Source organism: Vicugna pacos, chromosome 4, assembly GCF_048564905.1.
Source record: "Vicugna pacos chromosome 4, VicPac4, whole genome shotgun sequence".
Classification (NCBI taxonomy): Eukaryota; Metazoa; Chordata; class Mammalia; order Artiodactyla; family Camelidae; genus Vicugna; species Vicugna pacos.
Genome location: NC_132990.1, coordinates 80,193,778 through 80,211,926, shown reverse-complemented (window position 1 = coordinate 80,211,926; position 18,149 = coordinate 80,193,778). Strand labels below are relative to the sequence as shown.

General features: G+C 57.5%; 1 protein-coding gene across 2 annotated transcripts in view; it reads right to left on the bottom strand.

Annotated features, from left to right (window-relative positions):
• CACNA1B (calcium voltage-gated channel subunit alpha1 B) overlaps positions 1-18,149 on the bottom strand; it is a 171,072-nt gene that overhangs the window by 123,177 nt on the left and 29,746 nt on the right. For both annotated transcript variants that reach the window (XM_072960634.1, XM_072960635.1), the window contains exons 4-9: positions 15,589-15,680; positions 13,941-14,093; positions 11,930-12,120; positions 3,959-4,062; positions 1,007-1,122; positions 364-420 (exon numbers count right to left, since the gene is read on the bottom strand). In XM_072960634.1, the coding sequence (XP_072816735.1) occupies positions 364-420; positions 1,007-1,122; positions 3,959-4,062; positions 11,930-12,120; positions 13,941-14,093; positions 15,589-15,680 (713 nt within the window). The remainder of the gene's footprint in view (positions 1-363; positions 421-1,006; positions 1,123-3,958; positions 4,063-11,929; positions 12,121-13,940; positions 14,094-15,588; positions 15,681-18,149) is intronic.

The following is an 18,149-nucleotide window of genomic DNA, read 5'->3' as shown; positions in this document are numbered from 1 at the left end:
ACAGCCCCGTCTGGCTCCTGAGCATGAGGAACGTGCTGAGCGGGGCCGAGGACCAGGACTCTATCTCACTGCCACATCCTCACGCGAAAGCACACACAGGCACAGGCAGCCGCCGTGTGCACCACACAGCTCCTCTGACGCCCGCGCCAAGCCCACTGCCACCAGAACCCACTCTGGGCCACGGCACACAGCTCCCCCAGGGTGTGCAGCTGCCACTACAGGGCCTGCAGCCAGAACGACCTCTGCCCAGGACCGTGTTAACGTGAAGGGTGCGCGCGTGCCTGGCAGAGCAGACGTGCACCCGCGTCGCTGCCTCCTGGGCCAAGAAAGCGCGCTGGGCGAGTGCTGAGAGCGGTCACCTACCGTCCAGCGGGGACTTCTCCTCTGCGTTCTTGTCCTCCTCGGCCAGCATGACTTCCTCTGTGAGTGAGACACACCCTCAGGCCAGAGCCTTCCTGTCCCCTCCCCTGGCCAGGACGCACCCCCAGGAACCGGGCAGATGGAGGCCACCTCTGCCTGCAAGGCCTGGCTCCTCAGCCCTCAGCCTTCCAGCAGCCAGTGGGGCCCTCGGCCGAGCCTTCCCCACCAAGACTGACCCCCACGCGTCCCGCAGACGGTGCCCTGTGAAGAGGGCCCGGCTGGCTCCCCCTCCCAGACACCCTCCCGAGACCAGCCCTCCCACAGGTGAGCTCAGCACTGGGAAGGCCCCAGGAGCGGGTGCTCCACACGGAGGAAAGGGCGCTGCCTGGGCTGCAGGAGGGAAGGCAGGGGCGCAGAAGGGGCTCCGGTAGAAACAAGCTCCAGGCTGGGCCGTCTGGGGCCAGGCCCCTGGCTCAGCCACGCAGGACCCCTCTTCACCACGAAGCCTTCTCAGAACCTCTCAGCTCTGTCCCCGAGATGGTCTCAGCCACCCAGGGCCAGGGGACCCCAGCTGGCAGCCAGAGGGAACCTGGGGAGAAGGAACCAGCAGAGGACCAGCCAGGAGCTGCGCAGGCCCTGCCCTCACCAGCCTTGAAGATCCACTCCAGGTACCCGTTCAGCTCCCGTTCAATCTGCTGCTGCCGGCGAAGCTTCAGGAAGGCCCGGCGGTTCTCCACCCGCTCCCGCTCCTTGGCGAACTCTCTGTGACATGCAGGGCCAGAACAGGAAGCAGGTCAGGGGCAGCGTGTGGCCCAGAGGCGGGGGAATCAGGAAACTGTCCAGGCTGGGACAGGACGTGCAGGCCACGGGCAGCCTCTCCAGGTGGCTCCCCCTGCCCCCTGGCCTCTTCCCACCTGACCACTTCAGGGGCCCAGGCGAACCCTCCCGCCTCAGACCCCTGCATGCTCAGGCCCTGGTGCACCTCAGTGCCCAGAGACGGGCTCCAGAGGCCAGGACAAGCCCGCACCCCTCTGCCTAGAGCGGGCCTGGCATGCACCCTCCAAGTGCCAGGCCTGTCCTCTGAGCAGAGATGCTACAGAGACAAGAACCCCAGAGGAGAACTTCCACTTTGTCTCTTCTGCTGGTTCAGACCCAGAGCCATAGAGGGAGGAGGGACAGACAGGAACAGGGGAAGAGGGCTGGCTCAGGGCAGGCCAGAGACAATAGGAAAACGTTCTAGAGTCAAACCTTTGAGGCTCGGAGGAGCAGGAGACAGAGCTTCTGCCCTCCTCAGCCCTCAGCAGCACGTCCCCAGCCTCCCAGCCAAGCGTTCAGGCTCACAAGGCCAGAAGGAAGCCGTTCACACACACGCACACGCCAACACCCGAGCTCAGGCCCAATGCAGGTCCCCAGAGGGCGGGCAGGCACACCCCCACGGCAAAAGCTACGCCTGTTTCCAGCCTCCAGGAGAAGCCAATTCTGGGCTGGGTGGAGTGGGCCTGGCAAGCCTGACTCCTGCTGCACTGCCTCGGTGAGAGGAAGAGCCTGGCTCTGACCAGGACAGACCCCAGGCCTGCGACCGGCGTCCACCAGGGCCTGAGCTGCTGCTGCAACCCCGGCACTGACAAGACCTCTCGTCCCTCCCAAGCCCCGAATCTCCAAGAACACAGGGTCCCTTGGGGTCTCCCCTTGGCCACGCCTGAGGGTAGGAGGGCCTGGGCAGCAGGGGCGGACAATACTGGCAGAGTCAGTCTAAGAACCTCAGCGGAAGGGCGCTGCAGCCACCAAGGCCCGGCCGCCGGGCAGCCGCTTCTCACATGGGGGCCGGCCGTGGGGCTCCCCTCCCCAGGCCTCAGCTCTCCCTGGGCAGGGGGGCCACAGGGAGCCCCTGACTCTGCTCCTCTGTGGTGCTGGGAGGTCAGAGCCTGGGGCGTGAAGAACGAGGCTGAACCAGCTCCAGCCTGGCCCCCCACCTCACAGCGCTCACGCAGACGTAGCAGGGCCGTGGCTGGACCAAGCCCCACAGGGCGAGCTTTCCCCACTCCAGGCTGTGTGGCCACATCCAATACCAGCTGCCTTGGAGCGTCCCCAGCCTGGGACCCACCAGCTGTGTGCTGACCGCTGGCCTGAGGGGCCCACGCCATCTCCCACCTCCCAGGGTTCCTCGACTGGACCTGGATATGGAGGGAGGGCTCAGCCGAGACTGATGAGGAAAATCATCCTGTACCACCCTGTCCCCAGGCCAGGGTGCTCACAGGTGGGAGAAGGGCTGCGAAACAGAGTTCAGGGCCCCTCCCCCCCGTCCTCTCTCACGTTCTCCAGAGTCAGCCCACGAGCAGGACCCACCGTGTCCCGCTCACCTTCCCTCCGCATTGTCCTCAGCCCACACTCCTCACAAGCCTGGCTGTCGACCAGCCCCACGCCCTCTCCCCCGACAGCTTGTGGCTGCTCACCCCCTGGGCCTCCCCTCCAGCAATTCTCTACTTGGAAGGCCCTCCTCCTCCCTCCTCCGCCAAGCTCACTCCTGGTCCCCTTTGGGTCTCAGCTGCTATGCCCCTTCTGCAGGAGCCTTCTCTGGGCCCCAGTCTCCCTCGGCTTCCCTATCCCAGCTCAGACCGTGCGACACCCCCACCCGCCCCACCCCAGCTAGGGTTCTACATGCGTCCCCGGGCTGTGGGCCCGCCTGCTCCCTGTGGACATCCTCGGGAAGACCTGCTAGTGGCAATCATACCCCTTACAGGAGAGGCCCGAGACTAAGGACTCGCTTCAGAGCCAGGGCACACAGCCCTGGGGCCCCAGCCACTGTCCCCTCTGTGGCTGCTGCTTTCCAGGCCGATATGGTAACTGCCCTGGGCTCCACCAGGCTCCCCACCAGCCCACTCCGGGAGCCCTGGGCCTGAGCGGGAACCTTCGGGGAGGGAGGAGCGGAAACATCCTCCTCCGGCCTCACAGGGAATCTGACAGCGAGCGGGGCGGGGAGGCAAGCAGGCCTGGCGTCCCCACCCCCTTCCCAGCACAGCCTCCTCGGCCCTGTGGGAGGGCAGGGGCCCAGGGAGGGCAGGGGGGCACTGTGCGCCCACAGGTGTGCGACAGCTCGCTCCCAGTGAGGGTCAGGAAGCCTTTCCCCAGGAGAGACTCCGGCCCTGGCCCTCCCTTGTCCTCTCCTGGAGGTCAGCTGAGACGTGCCCAGAGGAGGGTGAGCCAGAGTCAGGGCTGGGCGGAGCGCGTGGTCGCCGCAGCCAGACCCAGGGCCGCTCCAGCCCTTCTCCAGTGCAGCAGCAGAAGGGCTCTCGGGTCTCCTCAGCTGCTCAGAAACCCCACCGTGAATCCCGGTGCCACAGCGGGCCCCGACACCAGGCGCCAGGGTGAAGGCCAAGCGCTAGAGGCACGGGGGCAAGGGGGCCAGGCCCGGGACAGCGAGGGAGAGGGCAGAGTGGCAGCACAAAGGAAAGGCCGGCTAGCGCCCCGGACGCAGGGCACGAGTGACCACCGGGCCAGGCCAGGCCCGCCTCCCCCAGCCTCACGTGCCGCCCCCCTCCATCACCTGTGCCCCTGGCCTGAAGACGGAGGGCAGCACACAGCCCACACAGCCTCTTACCCTGAGAGCACGCCCAGCACCAGGTTGAGCATGAAGAAGGAGCCGATGATGATGAGGGGGATGAAGTAAAGCCAGTTCCAGGTGTTGCCGGCTGCGTCGTTGGTCTGGAAGCAAGAGCAGGTGAGGACAGGTGGGCCAGGCCCAGCCCCGGCCGCGAGTGCCCAGCCCCTTCTCAGACACCTGGCAGTGGCCAGTCGGGGGAGTCATGGGGGAGTCCAGGCAGGGCAGCGGGGGTGGTACAGGCAGGACCCTCCCAGACCTGCCTGCCCCGGCCCACACGGCTCTCTCTGGGACTGTGGCTCCCCAAGGGACATGGAGCTGAGCACCCCCGGCTGCTGCCCAGCCACGTGGAAACACAAGGCAGAGTCCTAGGGAGCCCAGGGTGCCCTGGGGGCTGCGTGCCTGGCCCCCGTGGGACACCTGCCCCACTTCCCAGGCTGCTGGACTTGCCAGGCGGCTCCAATGACGTCCCTCCTGTGTGAAGCCCACCCACCCTAGCCCAAGCCTGCCTTCGGTCTCCGGCAGCTTCCGCAGCTCAGAGGCAGCGAGTCCCGTGCCACGTTTCCCCCAGAGCAGCAGCAGGCCCACAAGTCCCCCGGGAATGGCTGTCGCCACCTGCCGGGCCTAAGACAGAGCCCAGCACCACAGGGTGCTCCGGAGGCCCGAGCGCAAAGGGGCCGTCTCCTCCAGACCTTTAGACTTTGAGAGCACAGCCCACAAAAGGGTGAGTCCCTCTGAGCCCAATTCACTTCCATTGTTTTGTTCTTAGGAGTCCCCGTGGACCTGGCTGAGAGGGGCGGAGAGCCTCTCCCCCGGCACAAGTCTAGTTCTGGAAGTGGGCCGAGACGGTGGGCACCGTGGGAGCGACCACCTGGCCCTTCCCTCCTCCTTCCAGAGGCAGCTCACAAGCTGAGGCCGGGGCCCTGCTCAGGACAGAGGCAGGTGGAGAGTCGGGCACTGCCTGAGGCTGGGGCTGATCTCCAGGCACTGCTGTGGGGATTCCTGCCCTCCAGCGTCTGCTGGGCCGGGCAGGGTTTGCAGACTCTGTCCCCGGAGGTCCTGGGTCCCCTGAACTGCTTGCCGCTTGTGGCTTCCGATTCCTGGACATTGGTTCCAGGCCGGCCGCCAAGGCCCCTGGGCCTTGACCCAGCGCAGACATTCAGACTCCTCACTCTAAGTGCTGTCCATGTTCCCTGACCCCACCTCTGCCAGACCCACATGCAACTCTGACGCTGACCTATGGGCTATGCTGACCACCCTCCAAAGCCTCCTCTGTCCGGGAAAAGGAGAGGTGCTGCTGCTGCCGTCTCAGCAACCCTCACCTACTTGAGGGTTCGCTGCTGCAACTCCGCCTCTAATGCAGCGCCCCCGTCAGTAGCCAAACCACTCTGTCACCTTTAAAAACAAACAAAGCGAAACAAACAAGGACTTGCACTTCTGGGAAGACGGAGCAGACAGACCGTTCCCTGCTTCTCCCACTGAGGACAATCAATACCCTGGACGTCACGTCTAGAGCAAATAAATGCATGTTTCACAGAAGACTCCAAAAGGTGGAGAAGGGAGAGCAAACCAGCTGGGACCTCTGGACCCATCGTAGTTCCCTGGGTTTTCGTTTTGTCTTTGCTCATACTTCACAGACCTGGGGCTGGAAAAGCCTGCAACCCAAAATGCCAGCAGACACACAAAAATGCACCAGCAAAGGGCAGTTCTCCCCCTCTAACCAAGGGCCAGGAAGGGGCGGCCGAGCAAGACAGACAATAACTGCACCACTCCAGCCAAACGCGGCAGAAAACTCTGTGGTACCACCTCCACCCCTGCCAGCAAAGACCCAGGAAGGAGCCCAGAAGCCCACCCTCCCAAGACAGCAACAAGGCAACCAACCTCCCACAGCCCCACTCCGCGGCGCGGGCAGAGGACAAGAGGGAGGCGGGGCGTCCCCCCCGACAGGTGCTTAGCGAGGCCACCATCCGGCCCCACCTCTGTGGCGTCAGTGGGGGCCACGAGGGCAGCCTGCACTTCCACCCCACGTGACAGGAATGAGCCGCACCAGCCCCTCCCCTCTGAGGGGCCTGGGGAAATCAGACTTTCACCACCACCCAGCAAGCATGGGGCCACACAGCCCACCCCACACAGTGTGCAGAGACCATGTGGGCAGCAGGAACAAGGCCACGCTCCTAACCCTCCCAGCCACGGGAGTATCCTAGAGGCACAGCGGGAGCCAGAACTACCACCCCACGCAGCAGTAAGGAAAAGCCCCCACAGTGTGTCAACAGAGGCCTGATGGGGAAGCAGGACTTCTACGCCCCCCTGCAGTAGCAAGGCAGCAACCCCCGCCCCCCAGCAGAATGCTCAGAGCAAGCCAGCTGAAGAGGGCGTTTCAATGGCACCCAGGTCCCATGACACAAGACCAGGAATGTCCAGTGTTCAGGTGACACATTCGTTACGTGTGCGTTCAGGGAGAACACAGACTGAATTCACAAAGACAGTCGGATGGATGCTGTGATGGTTAATCTTATGTCAACCGGACTGGGACACAGGGTGCCCAGATACTTAGTCAAACATTACTCTGGGTGTTTCTGCAAGTGTGATTTTGGATGAAATTAACATTTTGACTGATAAAGTGAAACACTGCCCTCCATAATGCAATGGGCCCTGCCCAATCAGTCATGAAACAGGGGACATCACTACAGGCCCAGCGAACATCAAAAGGATAACGAGGGGATATTACTAAAAACTCTCTATACATTTGACAATTGGATCAATTTCTCCAAAGACACAAACTACCACGACTCGCCCAATATGAAACAGGTAAACAGTCCAGTACTTAGTAAGAAAAGTGAAACTGTGATTTTTAAAACCTCCCTCCAAAAAAGCTTAGACATTGATCAGTGAAATAGAATTGATAATGTAGAAATAAACCCTGGTTGCACAACCCTGTGAACATACAAAAACCACTGAACCATTCACCACTTTAATGTAGTAAATTTCATGTTATGTGAATTATATTCCAATAAAAGTGTTATTTGGGAAAAAAAATCCACAAAAGTAATCTCTAGACCTAGATTGTAGAATTCTACCAAACATTTAAAAAAAATTAACACTGTTTATACACAATCTTTTCTAGAAAAATAGGAAAAACTACTTCCCAATTCATTTTATAAAGCTTGTATTAACCTGATAACAAAACCAAAGACAGCACAAAAAAAAAAGAGAGAGAGAGAGAATTATGCTCAAAAGCCCTCATGAATATAGACACAGGAATCTCTGATAAAATATTAGAAAGCAGAATTAAGCAATATATAAAAGAATTGTATACCATGATGATGTGCGGTTTATTCCAGAAAGGCAAGGCTAGTTCAACATTCAAGCCAGTCAGTGTAACCCACCATATTAACAGGTTAAAGGACAAAAAAACTCATATCAATGCAGAAAAATTATTCTACAAAATCCAATACCTATAAAAAGTCTCAGAAAAGTAGGTATAGGGGAACTGATTCAACATGATAAGCAGCATCTACAAAAAACTGACAGCTAACATTACACTCTAATAGTGAAAACTGAATGTGTTTCTCCTACGATTGGGAGCATGGAAAGTACGTCTGCTCTCACCACTCTTAATTAATTAACATGATGCTGGAAGTTTCAGCCAGTGAAATAAGGCAAAAACCAGGAAGCAAAAGGCATATAGATCAAAGACAAAGAGATTTCTGTTTGCAGATGACATGCTTGTCTACACAGGAAATCCCAAGGAATCTCCAAAATGTCTCCTATAATGAATAAGTGAGTTGAGCAAGGTTATAGGATATAAGATCAACACACAAAAGTCAGTTGCATTTCTACACATTAGCAAATACAGACACCAAAATTAAAAATACAATACCATTTACAATCTAACAAAACATATGCAGGGCTCGTATGCTGGAAACTGTAAAGTGCTGATTAAAGAAATCAAAGACAATCTACATAAACGGAGAGATACACCATGTTCATGGATTGGTAGACCCAACACCATAAAGATGCCAATTCTCCCAAACTGAATGAAATGGGAGGAATCGGCCGACCTCACTTATGACACAGCTACATTAATGAGGGTTGTGTGGTAGTGGCAGGGGGACAGACACACAGGTCACCGGAACAGACAGAGACCCACACAAAGATGCCCAACTGGTTTTTGGCACAGGTGCAAAGCAATTCAACAGGGGAGCTACAGCCCTTTCGGCAAGTGCTGCTGGAGCAACTGGACGTCCAAAGGCCAAAGAAAGAGTGAAAGACGGAGGGAGAGAAAAAGGGAGGGAGAGAGAGAGAGAACCCTGACCTAAACGTCACACTTCACACAAAAATTAACTCAAGATGGGTAACAGACTTACACGTAAAATAATAACGCTTTCGGAGAAAAAAACAGGAGATAATCTTCAAGATGTAGGATTAGGCAAAGAGTTCTTAGATTTGACACCAGAAGCCCAGCCCACAGAAGGAAAAATTGATAAACTGGACTCAATCAAATTTAAAAGTGCTTGTTCTGTGAAAGAGTAGGTGAAGACCATGAAAAGGCCGCTGATGAGGAGGAAGTACTTGCAAACCACATACCTGACAAAGAACTAGTGTCTAGAACGCATACAGATTCTACGTCCAAGAACAGTCCGGAGCTGAGGGAAAGATACGAAGCTCACTGAAGAAGATACACAAACGGCAAGTAAGTGTGAAAGGGTGCCTAACCGCATAGCCACTGGGAGGTGCAAGCTCAAACCACAGCGATGTATCTCTGCAGACACCCGGAATGGCTCAAGTGAGAAACACCAAAACCTTCTTCGCAAGGGCGAAGAAGAGCTAGCGTGTTCACCACTGCTGGTGGGGCTGTACGAGAACACAGGCCTCTGGGAAGGCTCTGGCTTCTTTAAAACCTACGCATGCAACTACTGTACAACCGAGAAGCTGTACCTTCGCGCATTTAACCCAGAGGAATGAAGACTTACATCCGCACAAACGTGCAGAGCAACTCTATTCATAATCTCCCAAGCCGGAGACAACCCAGATGTCCTTTACCAGGTGAATGCTAAACCCTGCATCCACCTGCACCTGGAAGACCGCTCGGCCATAAAAGGAAGAAACCACTGACACACACAGCAAGCTGCATGAATCTCCAGAGAATCATGCCCGCTCTCCGCTCTCCCTTCTCAGCAACAGGCACCACCTGCCCCAGTGGCTCGAGTCCTGCTGTCTCAGATTCCTCTTTCTTTGATATTAAACATCACATCCAACCAGGGAGCAAACCATGTCGGCACGAATGTCAAAATAGAGGCTTTGCACCTATGTACCTGAGCACCCCTTCCTCACACCTTTGTGAAACCTGCACAGTGAACATGTGCAAAGTCACATGGATACGATCATAAGCCAGCAACACTTACCTCCTACTGTCCCTCTGAACGTAGTCACACCCTGGGAAGAAGGTTCGACAAGTCCCGTGACTTTTCTAATAACTCTGGGTAACGCAAAGCTCTGCAGTCACGTCAAGTAGAAAACACATTCACAATTCATAATTTAGTGTCTGGTCCCAGCTGGCAATAAATCTGCTGGACGTGCTTCCCACTGAGAACAGCCACTCTCTGTGGCTGCCGGGCACAGCTGGCCGCTCTCAACGGGAGAGGAAGGCGTGGCCCCCTTTGCCCCTCCACGCATTGTTCCTCCCTCCGCAGCCTGCTGTGGGCGGCTGACCTCCCCACACTCAAAGCAGCTGGGGGGCGGCGGGGAGGGGGGTACAGCGAGCTCTTCCCTGCACGGCGCCGCTCGCTGTCCAGAGATAATCCCATGTCTCCAGGCCTGGCAGGAATTTACTGCTGACCCGTCTCCCACGAGGCTCCTCTGTGGGTTCCTGCAGGACCCATCTGACTTCACGACCAGCCACCGCTCCTCCAGCTGGAGGACCTGGCACCCCCTCCATCAGTGTTCCAGCAGTCAGCCTCTGTTGAGAGGCCCCCCACTCCTCCCAACTCTCCCCGCTACAGTGGGTCCACAGGAGGTGTTGAGTGTGCCCTCTCTCCCTCTGCCCACCGTAGCTCCTGCCCCCAAAGTCCCAGGCACAGCCGCGGGGGCCTCACCCAAGAAGCGTACGTCTGGGGGAACTATGAACGTCCCTCGCACTGGGTTGGAGGGGAGGGCAGGCTCTCCCTCCAAAGAACCTCCTTCCCAAATCCTCTCGGATAGTTCTGGGCCCCGGCTCTGGGTCCTGTCCCCAGCTCACACCCAGCACTGCACCCCGAAGCCCGGCCCCTCAGCGTCTGTCTGGCTTCCAGACCCCCCAGGCCTTGCCTTCCCAGTGACCCCGACCTGTCACCCTCTGCCCTCAGCCTCCCTCACCGTCTTCACGGCAGGTGCTGTCATCGGGCCTTACTTATCCAAGGCCTCCTGCCACCACCAGGCACACAGTGTCTCAAAGAGCCCGGCACCCAGGGGCCCGTAGAAATACATGCTGGGCAAAGGCTCTGGGCCCGCCCTGACCAGTGCCCCTTGCCCGGGGCCTGGTTCCTGCCCGCCCCGCGCCTGGGAGGCACAGACCGCACTGCCCGAGCCCGCTGGGCACGGAGGGCTGTAGACACCTGCTCATGCAGCCCTTGTTTCGGCAGGGCTGGCAGGGATGTGGCCAGCTCAGAGCTATTTTTAGGGTTCGTCTTTGTGGAAATTGTTCCTGGATCGGCTGTCAGGGAGGAACAGCCAAGCTCTTCATCACCGCCTTTGTCCCTGTTCCTCTGTACCTCGATCAAACGGCGCCTGTCATCAGACACGACTCCCACTCCAAGGAGGGACCTGGCTCGGGGAACCTTGGCCAGTTTTCCTTAACTCCTCATCTGCCACCTGCCTGCTCAGCCAGCACTTCCCCAGACCTGCTGGACGCCTGGCCCTGGGATCCGCCGGGTCTCCGTGAACCCATGGAGGAGGCACAGAGCAGAGGGTCCCAGTCTGTCCCTTTCCTCCTGTTCAGCCTTCGTGCCAGAAGCACAAGGCTGCTGGAGGCAGGTTGGGGGGGTGAGGCTCCAGGGGCTGGTGGCCCAAGCCCCGCCCTCAGTGCACAAGGGACAGGTTCAGAGGGAAGTACCTCGTGCCCTAGCCCCCTCCCCGCGCTGTCCCCGAGCAGAACACACCTCCGGCTCCACAGAACACAGCCACCCACCAGTCGCACCTTCCAGCCAGACCTCCCGAGTCCCTGGCTCCTCTGCACCTTCTGTCTCCACCTCCCACTAATCTAACTGTCCTCGTGCCCTGGCAGCTCACAGGGCTTGGGGTGGAGGGGAGAAGGGAGCTCTGCAGGGTGAGGGGTCGTCACAGGAAAAAGAGACAGAGGTCTGCCCAGGAGTCGATGGCAGAGTCCACAAGAAGAGCCTCGGGTGGAGGGGAGGTAAGAGTGAGCTGTGTCACCAGGAAACCCCGGGGGCCCTGCGCCGCTGGGACGGCTGGCATCCTAGGAAGGAGAAGCTGGGAGGGAACAGTACCAGGTCAACCCAGTGGGAAGGAAACAAACACACAGCACGCCGGTTCCCGCCCTGAGAACCCCAGCGTCTTCGGGGCAGTTTCCTCAGCCTCGGCCCTGCTCCTCACGTGCTCCGCTGGCAGACGCTTGCCGGCCTTAGGACCTTCTCCGCGCCTCGGTCTCATCGCCTGCACACTGGGGTCTACATGCAGAGACTGAGCCCCTCGTGCAGGGCTGGCTCGGAGCACGGCATCCTCACCAGCAGAAGTAGGAGCTTCTCCCTGGAATTTTCTGTTCTCATTGCCACCACCAGGCCCCCAGCTCCACTTTCTAAGAGAAGCTGTCCTGGAGACCACAGGGCCTAGCTGACCGGCAACAGTGGGCCCCTTGGAGGAGTCATCTGAAGGCAGTCTGTATTCCGTCCTAGGGTGGAGGAGGGAGCCTGGGGCTGGGCAGAAGCACCGCCCCAAGGGGGACCCCAGGGGCTCGAGGGCCAGGACGCGACTCACGTTGTAGAGGATGTCGGTCCAGCCCTCCATGGTGATGCACTGGAACACCGTCAAGACGGCAAACAGGATGTTGTCAAAGTTGGTGATGCCAAAGTTGGGCCCCGGCCAGTACTCCCGGCACTCAGTGTCGCCCTCACACAGCCGGGCTGGGGCCTCCTTGCCACAGGGGAAGTCGCCCACTGGCTCTGCATCTGGAGGGGAGAACGGAGCACAGGCTCTGAGCTCAGAAGCACCCAGTTCTCCACCCCTGCTGGGGCTCATCTCGGGGCAGGAATTAGGCACCAGGGGAGACCCTCCCTCCTCTTCCTGCCCTCCGTCCGGCGCCTGCACCAGCTCCTTCTTGCCTGCAGTCTGCCTCCACCGCCCCTCAGACTGAGCCTCTCAGGAACGACTGGTCAACCTCTCCTTCCACACCAGAACCTGCCCACCATTCTTTCAACATGCTCAGGACTCGTCCACCTTAAAGTAAACAGCAAGCTCCTAATCTCCAATTCGTCTTGCTGTTCCCACCCTGACTCTTCCCCTCGAGGCCAAACCTTCACCAAGAGTCTCCTGACTTGCAAACCTGCCCGTCACTTTGGAACCAGAACCAAGCTGGACTCAGCATTGTGGTCCTGGCGCTCAGCAGGCAGGTCGACCAGAGCCCACCGACACAGGCCCAGAGCATGGCTGGGCCTCAGGGCCCTGCCTCACCGCACTGGCCCCGACAAAGCGCACGCGCTCCTCTGGCCCGCGGTCTAGCCGGCAGCCAGGGGCCACAGAGAGACACTGAAGAGCCAGCAGACAACCAGAGCTAACCCTGGAACAGGGGGGCGGGTGGCACACGCTCACCCCCTCGCTGCCAGAGTCCTAACAGAAAGGTAGGAAAGATATTTTAGAAAATGTGCCACGACACATGGAAATTCCTCCTATCGGTGTAGGAGGAATTCTGAGGAGTTGCCGGGATGGAAAACAAATATCCCAGGATTCAAGGCAAAACCGGTCACACAAGTTTATTCCTCTCTCCAAATACCTTAATAGACGCTGAGGAAGAAGACTAGGACATCACTGCTTGTCTGTCTGGAGACGGCTGTGTCCTCTGTGAGTGGCAAGTTTTATTTCCCCTTCTCATATTCTTGACAGGGTTTCTCTTCTTTTTCCTGCCTCGTGGCACCGGCCGCGACCACCGATGCCACATGGACCAGACGTGGCCATGTGTGCCTTTGTTTCGCTCTTAACTTTAGAGGGAAAGCTCTCAAGACTTACAACAAAGTATGATGTTTGCAGGAAATTTTAGGGCATTTAAGGACATTCCCCTCTATTTCCTGTTTGGTAAGAGGTTTTCAAAATCATGAATGACTTAAATTTTAATAAAAGCTTTTTCTGCATCAGTTAAGATGATCGTATACAGGTTTTCTCCTCTAATGTGTCTGTAGCTCAAGCCACGAATGTTAGTGTCAGGCTTAACTCTTCTCTTACGCACCACACACAACAGCCCAGAAACCCCTGCTGGCCCAGCAGACCCCGCTGCAAAAGCCTACCCAGAACTTGACCTATTCCAACCGCCAAACAGCCTGGCCCCCGCCACCATCCCTCCTGGACCGAGATCAGCCCTGTTAGCGTCCGCCTCCCCAGGGCAGCCAGAAAAACCAGATGATGCCACTCCTCGCTCAAGCCCTCCGTGTCCTCCCACCTCTCTCAGAGCCCCACCACGATCTCGACCCCACGTGACTCCCCTCCGCACCACTGTTCCTTGTGACTGGCGCTTGCTGGCAGGTGGCACACAGACATCATTGTCCAATTGTAGCCTTGCCAGCGGCCCCCCGGCTACTCTCTGTGAAGCAGGCCCCTAAGTTATTCTACTTAAATACTCTTCTTGTTTCCTTCCAGAAGTTACTACAGTCTGTACTTGTTTTATGTCCACATCTGTCAGGTCACTGTCTGTGTCCACCTCACTCGTCTGGCACCGAGAAGGCCCTCGTGCTGGAGCCGTGCGTGTGTCCTGGGTGAGTGAGGGTGCTGCTGGCCTCACCTGTGCTGTTGGGGAAGCAGGCCTTGTGGAACTTGCCCATGTAGAACTCGAGGCCAATGATGGCGAACATGAGGATGGCGAAGAAGAGGAGCAGCCCGATCTGCAGGAGCGGGACCATGGCCTTCATGATGGACTTGAGCACCACCTGCAGACCTGGGGCCGAAGGCAAAGCAGGGCCGTCAGAGGGCAGAGTGGGCAGCGGGGCTGTGGGGGCAGGGGACGAGGGGAGATGGCAAGAGCCTGGGTGGGCACGGCCGAGGGTCTTGGGCACAGTGCTGAGAGGTGAGCGCTCGCAAGGACCCAGGGCACGGCTGGAGGCCCTCAGCGTAGGGACCAAGCAGGGAGTGGCCAGGAAGCATGAAGGCCTGGGGGAAGGGCAGAACAGTGAGTGTTTGCATGAGAGTCCTTGAGGCAGGGGACAGAGGGTCTTGGGGGAGGTGGACAGAGTAGCGTCCCATTGTAGGGGACAAGCAATGTGGGGCGGGGGGTGTCAGTACGAAGCTCCAGTGGGGAGTGTGGGCTGGTGAGCCCTGCAAGTCCATGGAGGGCTCAGGGTGGAGCAAGAGCAGAGTCTTGAGAGAAGAGATGAGGGAATCCTGGGAGCTAGGGGCAAAGGGGCCTGGGAGGGGAGAGCAGGGGGTCCCGGGAGGGGAGAGTGGGGGTCCCGGGAGGGGAGCGCGGGGGTCCCGGGAGGGGAGAGCTGGGGGTCCCGGGATGGGAGAGCGGGAGTCCCGGGAGTGGAGAGCGGGGGTCCTGGGAGGGGAGAGCAGGGGGTCCTGGGAGGGGAGAGCTGGGGTCCCGGGAGGGGAGACCAGGGGGTCCCAGGAGGGAAGAGCAGGGGTCCTGGGAGGGGAGAGCAGGGGGTCCCGGGAGCAGAGAGCAGGGGGTCCTGGGAGTACTTTACCACTGACCATAGGCATTAGTGTGTCCAGGCCAGAGGAACTGGGCAGAGGGGGCTGAACCTCATTTCCCTCACTTCCAGCCTCACCCCAGCTCTGGGCTACAGGCCTGAGCCCCTTCCTGGCAGCGTCTTGGGGGCAGAGCACAGCGCCAACCGGCAGTCTTCCCTGCAGTGGGCTCAGGGGACACAGCCCCAGGGCCCTGCCACCCGGGCCCTGAGGGGAACCCGAACTTCTGCTGGCCTGGGGGAACGGGGACCCCGCGGTCACCGGCTCACAAGGTAGCCCTGGGCACCCCCCGCCCTCGCGTGGCCTCTGGAGCAGCCCAGCCCCGGAGCACGTCAACGCGGCTGCAGGTCCCCGCAGCCCCGCCCGGCCGGAGCCAAGACGGCGGTTCCCTGCAGCCTCTGAATGTTCTCCCTGGCACCCTGCCCCACCACCTCAGTCAGTCGTCATCTGTCCTTTAACTCAGAAAAAGAACCAAAGAGCTGGAACTACAGCAGTGGGCATGAGGAGGAACAAGCTTCCGCGGAGGGAAGCCAAGGTACCCTCTGGGCTTCACAGAGGTGGGAGAGACTGGAGAAGATGGCCCCTCCCTTCTTCACACCTGGTTCCCCGGGGTCAAGGGCAGCAAGTTCAGAGCCACCAAAGCCAAAGGGCCCACTGGTTAGGGCCCAGCTGTGGCCACACTGGGGTGGGGAGGAGGTCAGCGTCCGGGGGGCCAGGCCTGACTGCTCTCGCAGACTCACTTGGGATCCCAGACACCAGCTTCAGGGGCCGCAGCACACGCACAGCCCGCAGGGTCCGCAGGTCAAAGTCAGTGCCAGCTGTGGCAAGGATCCTGGCAGGAACAAAGAGAACGGGGGACATAAGGGCTTCCACATCGAGCTGAGAAGAGGGCACGTCCCTCCTACCACCCATGTCCTGTCTTCCAAGAGCACTGGCACCTCTGTGCCTGTCCAAGCACAGGGCTGGCACAGGGCGTGCGGTGTACCAGGCAGGGGAGGGCAGGAACTGAGTTCAGACGTCCTGATCAGTAATTAAAGTGATGGCTTTTACCAGCACGACCATCCCTCCAGGCATCACCCCTAAGAGGACGCTTGGTCTCCGGCCCCTGTCCTCCAATCGAGCCCAAGCCTGAGCCATGCCCCAGCGAACCCCAGCTGCACTCCAAGCTGCCTCATGAGAGGTGGTGATAGTGAAGCGTAAGTAAAATGGGGCTTGAAGGACCTCTGAGCAGGTACCACAGGTCCCTTTCCTCACTCCCCACAGGAGAACACGGGAATGCAGAGTGGGGAAGGCGAACAGAGGGTTCGGAGGGCTCAGGAAGAGCATGACACTCAGTTCCGTTATCCTGATGTCTCCCATGGTAACACAGAACAGAAAATCCCATATCTGCCGCACCCAGCACACCTCTCTGCTCCCTTCGGCCAGAGCTCTTTGCGAGCATCACTCCTTGGTCTCCCCACTGCCTTACCTTGCCACCTCTCTGAAGCTTTGTCCAGCTACGTTCTCACCGCCTCCTCCCCACCGGAATGTGGTGTCAAGCGTCTTGCCAATTCCAATGGGTAAGTCTCCTTCTATAAATGGTTTCTTCTCTCACCCATTGATCACCTTTCTCATTTTCCTCTTAACATCCTGGGAGTCCATTCCAGGCCTTCTTTGCCAGCTTTGTCTCCTCTACCAGACTCAAAAATTGGACGCCTTAGGGCTCACACCATGTACGACCCACTCAAGTTTTAAATATCATTGTTTGCTTATTACTCTCTAATTTATCTCTTTAATTCAAGTCTGGAACTCTGGGTTCACATATCCATCCAACTGACTTTTAAATATCTCCACTTGGATAGCAAAAAAGTATATCAAACATTATAAGTAAACTAAAGAATTCTTTTTTCAGCTTTAATATAAGTGTTAAAACATGTACTCTTTTAAAGTTCAGAGCTGGTACATCATGGTGACCAAAGAACTTTTTGTTCTTTCTCCCAGCCTTGCTCCTTTCCCAGTACTCACCCCTCTCAGTGAACAGCACTAGTCAACTGTTACCGAAGCCAAAACCAAGGCTTCATCCCTGGCTCCTCTCGCTCTTACACTCCACATGCAAATCACTAACACTCCTGTTGGCTCTACCTTTAAAATGCATCATGGACTCTTGGTGAAAAAGGACTGTCGCCCCCTACTCTTAATACATGGAAGTAGGAATAAAATTTGAGGTGTAACTTGGATCAAAATTAAGATACAATGGTAAGTCTATTTTTTGGTCTTTTGAGTCATCTTCATACTTTTCCCACAGTGGCTGCACCGAACTGCATTCCCACCAGCAGTGAAGGAGGGTTCCCTTTTCTCCACAGCCCCTCCAGCATTTGCCATTTGTGCAGTTTTGAATGATGGCCATTCTGACTGGTATGGGGTGAAACCTCATTGTAGTTCTGATTTGCATTTCTCTATATAAACTTACCAGCCATTTACTAGCTCACAGTTCTACAGGTCAGAATTCAGGGCACATCGTGGCTAAATTCCCTACTTAGGGTCTCAAAGGTGGAGATCAAGGTAACAAACAGCCAGCTGCTTGGTCATCTGGAGGCTAAACTAGGGAAAGTGATGCTTTCCAGCCCCTTCAGGTTGTCTGCAAAGCCCATTTCCTCGCAGCAGGAATGGAGTTCCGTGGCCTTGCTGTGAGACGGGGGCTTCTCTTAGCTCCTAGAGGCCCCTCGGCCGTCCCTCTCTCACTTCTAAAATCTCTGACTCTAGGAAGCGCCCGGTTCCTTTACAAGGACCACCTGACAAGGCCCATCCTTTTGGTAACTCAGAGTCAGCTGATTCACAGACTACCCACAGGCGTGGTGGCCTCTCGTCAAGCCCACAGGTCTGCCCACATTCGAAAGGAGACAGAGACGGCTCTGCAGGTGCGCTGGCAGGCGGCCAGCGTCTCGGGGGTGTCTTCGAACTTCTGCCAAAATCATTTGCAAGACAGAATTTGGATTCAGGTTTTCTCTGCCAGAATGGCAGACCCAGTCAATATTACAAGTGTGTTCTACGAACATTCACAGATAATTCTATGTTACACAAACTATTTCAGAGAATAAAATATGTAAGAAAAACTCACAACTCATTTTATGATGGGGCAGTCTTGACATCAAGACTGGAAAAGGACAGGAAAAGGTTACACACATCTCAATTATAAACACAAATCTTAAACAAAATATTAGAGTAAATCAAATTCAAAGGTACATATTCTGAGAGCACATAATGGTCAGTTGGGCTGTCACAGGGACGTGGCGGCAGTGCAGTAGCAGAGCAAGTATTGATC